This window comes from Seriola aureovittata, chromosome 4 (genome assembly GCF_021018895.1).
Source record: "Seriola aureovittata isolate HTS-2021-v1 ecotype China chromosome 4, ASM2101889v1, whole genome shotgun sequence".
Classification (NCBI taxonomy): domain Eukaryota; kingdom Metazoa; phylum Chordata; class Actinopteri; order Carangiformes; family Carangidae; genus Seriola; species Seriola aureovittata.
Window position 1 is genome coordinate 12,541,164 of NC_079367.1, and position 13,518 is coordinate 12,554,681.

General features: G+C 39.2%; 1 protein-coding gene across 2 annotated transcripts in view; it reads right to left on the bottom strand.

The window, feature by feature from the left end:
- Positions 1-591: 591 nt before the first annotated feature.
- Positions 592-13,518, bottom strand: part of LOC130167472 (cGMP-dependent 3',5'-cyclic phosphodiesterase) — a 140,611-nt gene continuing 127,684 nt past the window's right edge. For both annotated transcript variants that reach the window (XM_056373699.1, XM_056373700.1), the window contains exons 16-31: positions 13,434-13,497; positions 13,095-13,176; positions 12,731-12,905; positions 11,671-11,783; positions 9,575-9,652; positions 9,343-9,465; positions 9,154-9,224; positions 8,752-8,874; positions 8,568-8,655; positions 7,932-7,979; positions 7,620-7,694; positions 7,402-7,501; positions 6,328-6,440; positions 4,992-5,030; positions 4,752-4,858; positions 592-4,214 (exon numbers count right to left, since the gene is read on the bottom strand). In XM_056373699.1, the coding sequence (XP_056229674.1) occupies positions 3,980-4,214; positions 4,752-4,858; positions 4,992-5,030; positions 6,328-6,440; positions 7,402-7,501; positions 7,620-7,694; positions 7,932-7,979; positions 8,568-8,655; positions 8,752-8,874; positions 9,154-9,224; positions 9,343-9,465; positions 9,575-9,652; positions 11,671-11,783; positions 12,731-12,905; positions 13,095-13,176; positions 13,434-13,497 (1,634 nt within the window). In that variant the 3' untranslated portion in view covers positions 592-3,979. The remainder of the gene's footprint in view (positions 4,215-4,751; positions 4,859-4,991; positions 5,031-6,327; positions 6,441-7,401; positions 7,502-7,619; positions 7,695-7,931; positions 7,980-8,567; positions 8,656-8,751; positions 8,875-9,153; positions 9,225-9,342; positions 9,466-9,574; positions 9,653-11,670; positions 11,784-12,730; positions 12,906-13,094; positions 13,177-13,433; positions 13,498-13,518) is intronic.

Below are 13,518 nucleotides of genomic sequence, written 5' to 3' on the forward strand. Positions count from 1 at the left end.
TTCCTGGTTTGAATTTCAACACAACACTGTAAAGTTGCTTTGTTTTTGGAAAGGTCTATCTTATTCTAATTGGTATGGGACAATTTGATAAAATTCAGATGTGTATAGGAACAGACATCATTTTTGGCACATTATTGGCTAAAAATCCAATGAAGGAGTCCATGTCAAATTCTTAAATTATGCATATTTCATATAACTAATTTCTGTTTAATTAAATTTTACATCAGTTGGTTGTTTTTTGTTTGTCCTAGTAAAAGCTTCAGATACTGTAAAAACAAGTTATGATAATTTTACTTCAACTACATGCAGAATGTAGAGAGGACATAATGCTGACTGTTGGAGGGAGGAGTCAGTGTATGTGTTAATCTGGCCATGCTTTAACAGTATCAGTAGATGGGATGGGCCAACAGGATCAACAGAGATGCCACTGTGATGACTAAATCCATGTCACAGAGCCCCAATGTCACCTGATCCAAACTCACAACTACAGGCAACCAAGTACACTTTCCTGGTGAAGTAATAGTACAGTGCATGGTGAAACTGCAGTATCCTGTATGGTGTGTTGTGCACTTTTAGAGAAATCAACCATGAAGCCTTTCACCAGATTTATTCCAAGAAAGAAAAAAAAATCTAAATTTCACCCATTTGTCTTCTTGTCAAAAATGTCCTTATTCATTACATCTGAAGAAGAACAAGACCACCAGCACTCAGAACTCAACAAAACAAATAATCAACAGATGACTTGATTTAGTCCTCAGTATAAGCATTATTTATACATTTCAGATTAGTTTGGGTTCTTCTTTGTGGTAGAATATCATATGTATATCCTAAACGCACATATAGTTTTCTTTCATCCCCTCTGTCTAAATGTCTAAGTTCGGGGTTGTTCAAAAATGGCATGAAAAAAAAAGAGAACAGGATGCAACCACTTTAAATACATTACAGAATTGAAATACTTCCCATTGTAATAATGACAGACAATCAAGTAACATTTTCTTTTAAAACTTTGATATTTACAGCAATTATATTTTTGCCACTTTTAACAATTATGTCACAGGTGATCATTACAATGACACTACATCACAGGTTTGAGTCCTGCTGCTCTGTGATGATGGGAAATAGACTGGGTTCATACTTCCTGGATGAGCCGCAATTTCCAACCTGGTCATGATGTAACAGAAAAGTTTTATATGTAGACAGCCCTCATCAACACGCCAACGTCAGAGAACAAAAAATATTATATTTTTCCATTTTTCAGTTCGCAGCTTGGCCAGGAAGTAGAAAATGTTTGCTTGGCACATTTAGCCCTGACTTTTAAAAACAAACATGAAGGGACAGATACATACTCTGTATAGAAAACTGACCTAAGTCTGGACTCTCAAAAGAATTGAGAGAAACAAGCAGTCAGTTGACTTTTTAAAAAATTTTTTTTTTTAATGGAAACATCATGAACTAACTATTAAACGCCTTTGGGGACCCAGACCTAAAGTAATAATTTAACAAGAGGCATAGGTATTTACATAGGAATCTATGCAACATCACAGAGGCAGACACTTCATATTGCACGTGAAAAAGGCAGGTATGTATGTAAGTGGTTTAAAAATAACAGAAATGGGAAAACCACATGTGAGAGATAAAGAAAGAGAGAGAGAAAGAGGCTTTTCCACAAACACATCTTTATGCCCTTTTAAAACTTTATAGTAAAAAATATTCACTCCATGTACCAAACCAAGGCAGATCAAACAATTTCAGCCAATCGTGCCAATGCATTTCCCAGTGTAGGTATAACATATACATCAATCCACTTTGCTAACCAATTAACCTTCCTCCTTAATGCACCCTCATGAGACCCGTTCAAAGAAAAATTATATAATTAAATCCTATGATTGCAATATTTTTCCTTTCATCTACCTTCACTAGCATTATCAGTGCTGCATAAAGGAGAGATATTTTAAGAAATTCTAGCAGATCACTTGAGGTTTGTGTCTGTTTCATCTCTGTCAACAGCAGCTCAGTAAAGAAAAAGAGAAATGTTCGTTTCGACCAAACATTTCTCTCTTGATCTTCAACCGACTACCTCCAGACCTCTCTCTCTGTCTCTCTCTCACTCTCTCTCATCGACTCACCCACACGTCCATCCCTCATTCGCTCACCAACTCTCACCCCTCCGCACACTGCCTACATACAGTGGTGTCCATTACAGAAGTTTCTCTTTGTGTAACTTTTCTGTGGTTATCTTACCCTAACTCTGCAGCATTTCCTATCTGGAACATTGTACAATATTAAAACTGAATATGGCATATTGTAACACAAAACCCCACAGCCCCAACATGTCAGGTTTCCTACGAGGCACAATCTGAGAGCTTTAACTCTAAGTTTCCAAACATTTCCTTTGGAGTGCAGCAATTGTGAACTGTTGATGCGTTCAGGAAAGAGTCATTTCTGTGATGGGCACATCTCTAGTCCCTTCTTGAGAACAATTTGTGGGTGCACTGACAACTGAAAAAATGGTGTTGTGTCTGCCATATGTCCATTGGTCGCTGTATTCATAACTTAGAATAGAAAGAAGTGAAATGGCATGACATCTGAGGTCTTCACACAGGTATTTCACAAATATACATCTTCTGAGCATGGTGATCATTCAGTCAACACATTGATACTCAAACTATGTCTATAACAAATATACAACATACATACTAAACAGACGCTTTATTTCAATTTTCATATATTAAAAGCTCTAAGAAAGGCAGCAAAGATGCGCAATAAGGCAGATCCATATGACACACCCAATGACACACTCCATATAACACACTCTACTCTGGCACATTTACACTAACAGATGAGATGGATCTTTTAAAGGGCTTCGGTTGCTCTCTATCTAAAGTGGTTTAATGAGGAGATCCGTAAACTAAAAAAAATAAAACAAAGTCTAAAAGGTGCATGGGAGTGCACATGATGCTGAGAAAAATGAGGGTGGGTTTAAAATTAGGTATCTTTTGTGTTGAGGTGTAAATGCATACCTGATGCAGTGGCATCCAAATAATATGCACAGGGCATGTGTTTTCAATGTTTTATGTGTGGAGCGAGGTGTCATGGCGAGGGATCTGTGACTCTGTGAATGATCAGTGATTGTCAAATTGTCCCTTAAGCAACCCAAAAAAATGAGGAAAAGTGAATCAGTACACATGAGGGTTTAAATGTTGTCAAAGCAAATGAACAAATCTCCCTTGTGCAACTTCATGATCATGAATTAATTAAATATACTTCGAAGAGCTGAATAGAAAAATCTGTTCTGGTGGTATAAAAATGGACTGCATTAATTTCTTAACCATGGAGAAATCAACACTGACCGAGATAAAAGGAATAATACATGAGGTGTCCATACAGCATGCATTCATAAGCATCAGGTGAGGGACTACAGTATGGCAGCTGCTTGTGTGTGAACAAAGCTGAGCCATTTAAATCAATATAAGCTATTATGAAACATTTTACAGAAAGTATAGCACTTTATCTCACTGTTACATGTTGAAGTAGTCTTTTTCCATAACAATGACTTGTTTTTTCTCTGTCTTGTGTGTCTAAATGTTATGTGCATGTACATACGTGTGTCAGTGTGTGTGTGTGTTTTTACAATCTTAATCAGGATCAGTACTGTATGAATTAACTTGTGGTAAAAACTTATTTTTCCAGTAGAGCTGCTGAAAAAATATAAAGTCACCACCCTCTGCTTTCCTGAACTGGAGACACAAGCAACAAGTAGCATCTAATCACTGAACCAGCTCAGATGGATCCACTTGTTTCAAATCACTTGTCTGATTCAACTGGTTTGAAACTTTGTCCTGTCCAATCTGCATGGCTTGCTAAGCATCTAAGTGATTGACAGTAGCGAGACCCCTCCCTCTTAGGTCGCTAAAAAGGAATCCTCGGCCTCTTATTGGACCACAGAAAATTTCAGGAAATCGTCGGCAGCCCGCTGTCGTCACTGACCCCTCCCTCCCTCTGCATCGTCAAGGCAACCGTTGAGGCAGTGGTCGTCGCTCCCGAATGCACCCTGGGACTGCAGCAGCTCATATTCCTGGTCCAGGAAGTCTAGGCTGTTGTTGCTAGGCAACCCACGGATGGTGAACTTGTGGGACACTTTGGTCCACTGCTCCCGATTTGCCGCCACTCTCTCGTACAGCTCAGTGGCCCCAGGAAGCAGTTCAGATAGCAGCCTGGAAGGACAGAAGACAGCAGTGGCACATGAGCTGTTTGTTATTGTAAGACTCTGTGAAGAGAGGCTTCCACATGAGTAATGTATATTAGTCCCAAACTAAAAGGTATAAACGATCATTTAATAACAAATTCTTTTGAGTGCTTATATTCTTGCATGTCCTCTTTTTAACTGTGTTATATGGTATCTTTTTTTTTACACGACACCTGCAATCATGGCTTATTTGGCCTCTTGGGGGCAGAGACACCAAAACGCTCCAGGAAGCTGAGGGAAACTTGTCCATAAGAGTGACTCCTTTCACATTAAAAACAAATATTAAAAATATACTGTACAAAATCTAAATTCAGTTTACATACAGGGAAGAGATTTCTGATTACTATTTTCTGCTTGGAAGCAATATTCAAAATTATATTTCTCACCCAGTGTTCAATACTTGTAATGTGGGGACCAAGGTCAGTCCTAATGCTGAGACAAAGTGATATATGCCTAAAGCGATCTGGCTAGGAAGGATGTGATGTTTTAGTTTTTTTGTACGCACTTGTAGATGGGCATGGCGATATGTTCCATGAAGCTTATCTGTAGTTCTGGGATGTATGCTTTTTCTCTGTCCATCATCTCACTCGGCCTGTTCCCCATGGCTTTTTCCTGCACACACACGCACACACAGTACAGACAGACATGAATAATGAGCTGACCATTGTGTAAAATGACACACACTTTAGCCACTCGCTAAATCATTTCACATGTCATTTAACAGTCAGAGTTCACTGACACATACCAGATCTCCTTGAGAGAAGAACTCTTTATAAATCAGCTCCTGTGGACACAGAGGCAAACATCTGTTATTGTTCATACGGGTTCATATTCATAGTGACACAGATTGAGTTCCTCTTAAAATACAGCTTCCATTCATATAATGTTGAATATAAACTGACTCCACTTGATATTTCCTTATTGAGTGAAGTATAACCTCAACTCTAATCTCTACTGGCATTTTTTTTGAGAAAGACCAACACTCAATTTTACATTTTACATTCAACTTAAACATGTACATAAGCAATTTTGAAATTTAAAATGGGATATTTCAAGGTACTATGTAATGTAACATACAATACAATAATACAATATCTAATGGAAACCTGGTGTATCGCAGTCTGGGCTTGTAGCTTTAGGAGAGAATTTCCCATATTTGCAAACATTACTGTAACTGGATTATCCAAGATAAAGTACCAGCGCCCTTTATTACAATTTTGGTGTGATTGCTGTTTTTCATTAATCCTCATGCATATTATGGCCCATGAGAAAATAATGTACCAACTGAGACCAGTACAAACCAGACATTGTAGAATAATTTCCTCCCCTGAATTAAACAGAAATGCATTTTCAGTTTTTGGGAGCAAGGATTACAGTGCATTTGCTCTAGGTGTCCGGTATTTGGAGATTTAGGGTGCTGGATTTAGGACAAGGGTCAGGGTGTTGGTGTTGAAAAAGGGGGCAGACCAAGATTAAACATAATCCTAAAGTGGAGTGCAGTTTCACATGATAGAATATCATGGAATATAGACTGAAATGCTTTCTACTGTACAGCTTTGCATTTCATTATCTTGATCGTCCTAGAAATGAGTTCGTTTTACTGTATAGTCTACTGCATGTCGTCTAAAAGAGACAGTATGTTAATGTCCAGTTTCTACATCACGTCAAACATTTTTGGAATTTGTGGAACAAGCTGTTTTTAAATGTCAAAAGTGTATTAGACCACTTTAATTGCCACTACTACTTCCGAGACTACACTTCTGCAACTTGCACCACACTAATTACTGAGTATTATTATTAATAATTGTTCAAATTACTTGAATAATTGTTCATCATGGGACACATTTGCACAATTGAATATACTACAGTATAAAGGTGTAGAACCTCATATCGAGGCCATTTGCAGGAGTATGACAAAAATATCTGTGGGTGATGATTCATATATTGTTATGTAATTTCTTAAAGTTAAACCTGGCATCCCCTAATGTTTTGATAAATGAATGTATTTGCCAAATCATCAAGTCAGTGTTTTAAAAATGAAACACATTTTGACACAGACACAGGTATGGACTCGAACTGACAGCAATCTTGCGTGTGGTTTTCCAGCCCTTGGTTTGGTCTGACAGGTCACATGACGTCATCAACAGGCACAGCAGCATGGAGCGGTGGGTTCGGCTTTTTGGATTGTATCCGTCTGAAACGCACAGATATGAAAAATGGTAAACCACAGTAAAAATTCAGATTGAAACATTTAACTTATTAATAACAATTTTTTGAAACGCATTGCATTTTAGTGTCCCGTACTCAAAATATCCAGCTACTATGTATTTTTAGATTATGATGCTCAACAACCTCATTGAGATGTTAGGTAAGGACATTTTGTATATTTGTTAAGAGATGTTTAAATGTAACTTTGACTCTTTATATCTTCACTCCTTGTTTAGTTAAACTATTTCAGCCACATGATTGACAAGTTACACAGTCTGTGGTGTGAGGAGGTTGCTAACTCATTCTGAGGTTTTTAATGTCCTTGAATTGCTTTAACAACTAAAAATGGATTCCACTGAGGAGCCATCCACTCAGGATGCCTTATAATTGGCTGCATTCAGGCGTAACAAACCACTGGCCAGGAGGTTACAGCCAATTATATTACATAAGAGTGCAGTAAGCAACTGCCTCCTCAAAAGGGTAAATTGTTGAGAATTTTTAAGAATGTCAGTGATGAATGCTGCAAGTTTGAGTCCAGATCTCTGCAAAATAAGATGTGTAATGAAAGTATAGAGTCAGAATGTGCCTTTTGTGTGGTGCCAAGGGGGAGCCACGCTGCAGAAGAAATGGGTTAAAAATTTCACAATTTATATATTTATCAGTGATTATTTAGGTAAAGAATGAACCTAAGTTATATGGGTTTACTTGTGATTCATCACCAATCAGTCAATCACAAATCAAGAAAAATATATTTCTAATATTTAATAATATTCAAATATCATTTATATGATATGATAAATATGTTTTTTTTGTGAAAGAAAAAGTAAAAACACTGCTTTAGCGTCACCACTCTGGACCATGCATCTGAACAAAGCCTCCCTTTGCTGTGTGTGGCTGTGAGTAAAAAGCAAAGGTGTGGCTGTGCATACTGAACTATTGTGGCGTACCATCAGCCATCTTCTGTAAGTCCTTGAAAATGCGAAGGTGGTGAGCCAGGTCTGTCGCCAGAATGATGTCTCTCATCAAATCCAGCATGCGCTGGTAGTCCTAAAAACACATCAAAAACAACTTAAGCTTTCACACACAGTGACAGCTGAATGTGGAATCTAAATGAGAGAGAGAGAGAGACATTTGTATTGTGTGAATGTTAGATTTTATATCTCACCTTCCTGGAGAACTTCTCAAAGATGTTGCAGCCATGAGTGTTCAGAATGGCAATGGCCTGGGCGAAGTGATGTCTCTGTCGTGGCAAAAAAAAAAAAAAAAAGCATGATGGGAAAATGGTTGCTTCTGAAGTAATGTGGAACCAATATGCATGCCTCCCACTGCTACAAAGAATTCAAGTTTGATTTTGACCACTAGATGTCACACTGGAACACAACAATGTTAGTATTTCTCAGAGACTGAGGATTATTAACTATGAAAGAACAAACCAGTATAACCAGTGAGCAATGTAATTCAATGGTTGTGAGTTTACCTCCATCACGGATCCCTCGGAGCTGTAGAGAGCAGCCAACACAGATTGCTGAAAATAGAAAAAGAAAGACAAATGAAACACAATCCCTTCAGTGTACACGCTGTATTGACTCAAATGAATCATAATCCCTCAATAAAATACACTGACTTCTTTTTAAACATGCTTGTCAGCTTGAACATGAGGTTTGAAATATAAATCATAAAAGAGCTGATAAAGCTCTGATAAAATAATGAGTGACCTACGCTGCATAATGACAGTTGATAATATGTGTGTGTGTCATTTCGGTGCTGAAGGTTTATGCATGATTAGAGTGGAACAGAGCAACATGCTCCTAATCACAATGACATCTAGTGTCTCAGTGGGGCACTTTCGCAAATGCAGATACACAACCACGTACTGATATTACAGAAAAACACCCAGAGCCTGGCTCTTATTGATGTGCTTCATCTAAAAGTCAATTTTTTTGTCTGCATTTTTAAAGTGCTGGTGAAGTGTTGCTCTACTGCACTCTACGTGCTTGGGAGGATTAATGTTCTTATTCAATGCCATGCACTTCCTTTTCTTTCCACTTTGTATCACTCCCGACACTTCATCGTATGAACTCTAGTAAAACAGAAACATCATTTGTGCGCTCACCGAGGCGACTTGGAAAGAATTGTTAGTGCCACGGTGGTCCAGGTCATGGCACATACAGGAGACAAAGAGCGCTAAAATCTCTATATCCCTAAAAAGAGAAGACATCGGGCAAGGTGGGATCATTTTAGCGACATAAACAATGGTGAGATTACATTTCTAGAGTGTTTAAGATTGGCACACTCACTCGAGGTAGTTGGACAGCCCTAGGTTTTTGTAGAGCAGGTAGCAGAAGTGTGAGACGGAGAAGGCGTGCATCCAGTTGTGGTAGGGAGGGTCTCTGTAGCCTTTCTTCACCATCAGGCAGAACCTGACACCAAAGCAGCAGTTAAATTATGGTCTGCATCTCAGCATGTTGCCAGTGATAAATGTAGTATAAAGACACTGCGTATCAGGTCTCACAGTTGATTGACAGGGTCAATAAATATTTGAAAAATCCCTGATACAAGACACTCTAAAAGCAGTGACAACCAAAAACAGACTGGACGTGCATTCAATTTATCAATGCAGACTACTTAAAGTAATTGGAGGACACACACATACACACAGGCTCCTATATTCAGTACATGAATTGATGGTGCTTTCAGACCTGGCGAGCGTGTGCAGGTCAATCTTGTATGTGTTGATGAAACCCATATCTTCAAACATGCTGAGGACGCACTGCAGACACACACACAACAGGAGAGGTTACATCAGCTTTCTTTCCTTGTTTCTGCCTCATCTCATCTCTCCCCATCTCTCTCTCCTCTCCCTTTTCCTGTCAACCTCTGCTCCTCACCATGGGTGTGGTGTCATCCAGAAGGGAGCGAGGGGTGTATGTGAACTCGGCGAAGCAGGGGTGGATCTCCTTCACTGGATCAATCCCCGTCACCAGCAGCTTAGTCACCTCTTCCTCTGAAACCTGCAACATACACACACTGAATCATACTGAGTAAACGATATTGACTGTGTCAGAGAATACCACTGCGCCTGTGTGGGAGAGTGAGTGAGACGCGTCGAGGTGATTTTACCTTCATGTGGTACATCATCATTTCATTGGCCAGGTGGGACCTGAACTGAGCTTCATGGACCCTCTTGTAGAGCAGAGACTAGAGAAACAGACACCAGGTTATAGTAACACTATAACAAACAGTACAACAACACAGTAACCTGGCTACAATATGATGTACAGTGGTAGAGGAAAGGAACTTAATGAATGTAATCTAAAAATGTTTTCATTATTTTCATATATTCGCAAAAATAAACTGGGTCCAAAATAGCCTGATTTGAAAGTAAAGTCAAACGTTTTCTAATAATATCATCAGGAAATTGGAATTTACCCCAGCACTATACGCAAACTTTGTCTCCTACTGATTATAGATCATCCGGCTGAGCCCATTTTTGCCTTTCATGTTAATCTACTTGGGCAAATGTTTCTAAGTGTGTGTGTGTGTGCGTGTGTGCGTGTGTGTGTGTTTGTGTGTGTGTGTGTGTGCGTGTGTCCATCTTCAAATAGCAAACCAGAGATTTATGATTAACAACTGAATGCCGCTTACATTTCAGCACATGAGGGAACTGCTTTTTACAACCCACAGCATAATGTACACCATGATACAGAGTGAGCATCAATAAATAATGCATTTGGTCATGTTTAAATGATTGATGAGCTGCCTAGAAGGCAATTATTTTTCCAATCAAATATCTTTATAGTTTGTAGATAAACTATCGAGTACCTGCAGTCATTCAAAGGTCAGAAGCTACTTCATGTGAAGGTGAATTGGAAATGCTGAATTAAATATCATCACAGCTGTACTTCTTTCTTTCTTTCTTTCTTTCTATCTTTCTTTCTTTCTTTCCCTCCCTCCCTCCTTTCCTCCTTCATCTTGGTCTCTCTGCTTTAAGGCAGTCTGCATTATTATGCCTTTCTTATGGAACATCATGTGAAATTAGTTGTAAACATGTAATCAACAGTTAAGAAACTATACCAGTCAATTATTGATTTAATTCCTTTTTAAATCCATTAAACTCAAATGAATTGCATGACTGCCTGAGGCATTGTTAGAGGCAAGAGAAATCAATCCATTTACACAGAGTGAATCAATTTTAATCAATGTTTCCACTGTGTTCTGGTAAGAGCCGAAAGGTACCACAATAAAGAGAGACAAGTTTTATCATCACATTTAAAAAAAAAAAACTGCTTTAAAGCAAAATTTAAGACGACTATAAATGTTGTGTGTTTAGAAATCGATCTCAAAATCATCGCAATCAACAACACAACTACAGCGCAGCCCCCTAGCTCTCCTGTCTATGACCATCATTATCGTCACAAGCGTCCAAGTCCTCGCTGTCTTCTTCAACATGCAGAAGTTCGGCTGAATGTGTGTTAATGGGTTTGCGGCAGTCATACAATGCATATGAACTACACCATAAAAGCCACTCAGTCCCATCACAGACCCAATCTCTTTAAATTTCCCTCGAGACTTTGCTCTTCTCCGCCTTGACCGAGCATTTCACTCCCACTGAACTGATCCCGTTCGATCTTTCTGGCAGCACTAACAACAGATCTACCGCACTGCTTTAAGGGGTAAGAGACTCCTAATGATCGATACGCTGTGTGCACTTTCTGTTACTCCTCTCTGTGCACTTAGATTTAGTTCATGATTATAAAGCTGCATGGAGGTTGCAGAGATGAAACTGTTATACAGTACATTTATATTATGAGCTGTTTTTTAAAATCAAGGTGAGGATTGTTTACAATGGCCAGCTTGTATGAAGATGAATGTGTGGCTGCAAAAATGCTACATCTTAATGTTATATTGTTTCATACTTTTTCATTGCGGCTGCCGCTAACAACGATAATAAGTGTTAGAAGCTGTTAATTAATTTGCAACTGATAATGTTTCTCTAGCTGTTGGGGAGTTTATTTACTTCATGTTTAATACGCTTGGTTTATAGCTTGGCTTCTTTCTTTCTTCATATGGAACCATACAAGTGGACAAATATAAATATACCAGGAACAATTTAATGGCTTGCCTTTCAGTGGCTATTCAACATACTGAACCAGAAGATGTAAAGGTTATAGAGAATCCGTTCCCAAGACTTTCTTTCAGTGGGAGAGAAGACTTACATGGGCAATGCTAATACCACAGTAGATGGAGAAAGCTGTGGCCAGATCCTCATCGAAACGGTTGAACCACGGCCCATTCATTTTATTCACCAACTCAGCCACCCCGATCACCTCTAGAGGAAGAACGATTTAAAGAAAGTTGAGGTGGACAGAAGTAAAGAGAGAGAGAGAGAGAGGAAAAGCGTGAGAAAAGGAGGGTGGGCCGTTGAGGGGGGGTGAGTGGAGGATAGAAAGGAGTGATGGATGCAGAAATGGATGGATGCAGGGAGAGGAAGTTGGTGATGATAAAATGGAAAGTGGTAGATGAGAGTCAAGGATGAGAAAATGAGGCACAAGATGCAACAGTCCGAGGTGCAGAACAGACGTTGAATCTGCTAACCTAAATTAATTTCACACTGGAGCTGAGCCTAATCGCACATAAAAAGATCTGATTTTCAACTCTTAATCTGAGCGTCAGACAGTTTTTTAGATGGAGACAAATCACACAGGATCTAAAGTTTCTCTGCTTGGATACAGCAAGAAGTAGCGCCATCAAAGTCTGAGTTTTCTGTAATTTCTAAGTATGGAACAGACTGAAGACGGCTTCTAAAGTGCACTTTATGCACTTTGGAGACGCAACCGTCATTTAGGCACAAGAATGTGATGTAACAACTCTTCGTGCTATTCTGAGGGAGCACCTGTGTGGAAATGTAGCTTGGTTTTTAAAATAGTTTCTACCAATAATGTAATAAAACTAAATCTGACAGTGTAAAGAAATGTCAACAGCGGACTATAGATTAGTGCAGTATTAGACTCACGCTAAACCTAACCATTGAATTGTTTACTAAATGTTAGGTGAGTATTTGTGCCTACATTGTTGAACATTAGACTGTTCAATAAAGATGAATTAAACGTAACAAATATTCTGTAAACTTTCTGTAGGCGTACATAAAGTGTAACCATGTTTTTCTTGTTATAAATGTTTTAATTGTCTTTTATCTATTTTATTGTTTGCATTTTTTCACTTTTCACAAACTGTTGTTCGTGTGTGCATATGTTGAATTTACTGTAAACAACTTACCATTGTTTTCGTCTTTGATGGGGAAACAGAGGATGTTGCGAGTCTTGAAGCCGGTGCTGTCGTCCACGCCTCGGTAGAAGAGAGGATGGGAGTAGGCGTCTTTAATGTTTAGGATCTGACCAGTGGTTGCCACGTGGCCTGCGATACCCTGATCTGCTGGGATACGAAACTCATTCTGCACTCACACACACACGCACACACACACACACACACACACACACACACACACACACACACACACACACACACACACACATGCAATTGATGCATTTATTTGATGGTTGACACCAGAGACAGAGAGGGAACGTGTGGAGAGAGCAAAAGGGATGACGTGTGATCATGGTGCCCAAGCTGCATGTTGTACCTCTTCATCACTAACCACGCCCCCGTCAAACACCTTCGCCACCAGCTCATGACTGACACGATCCAGCAGGAACACGGAACAGCTGGAGGAACAGAGAGTGACAGAGTCAGAGGGGTAACGGAGAAAATAGGGTTTTTATCTCATTTCATCAATGTGGCGAGTTGGTTAATAACAAATTGCCAAGATAGCCTTTTGCAAATGGAGATAAAGACATCTACTCTATACGCACACACTGCTCTCTCTTTCACGCACGCACGCACACACACACACACACACACACACACACAACACACACACACACACTGAAGCATCCCTTTGAAGATGAATCAGAGGGCTTACATCTCTGCATCACTGAGGTTCCTGGCCTCCACTATAATTTCCTGTAACAGTACTGACACGTCATCTGAAAAAATTAGAGAGAGAG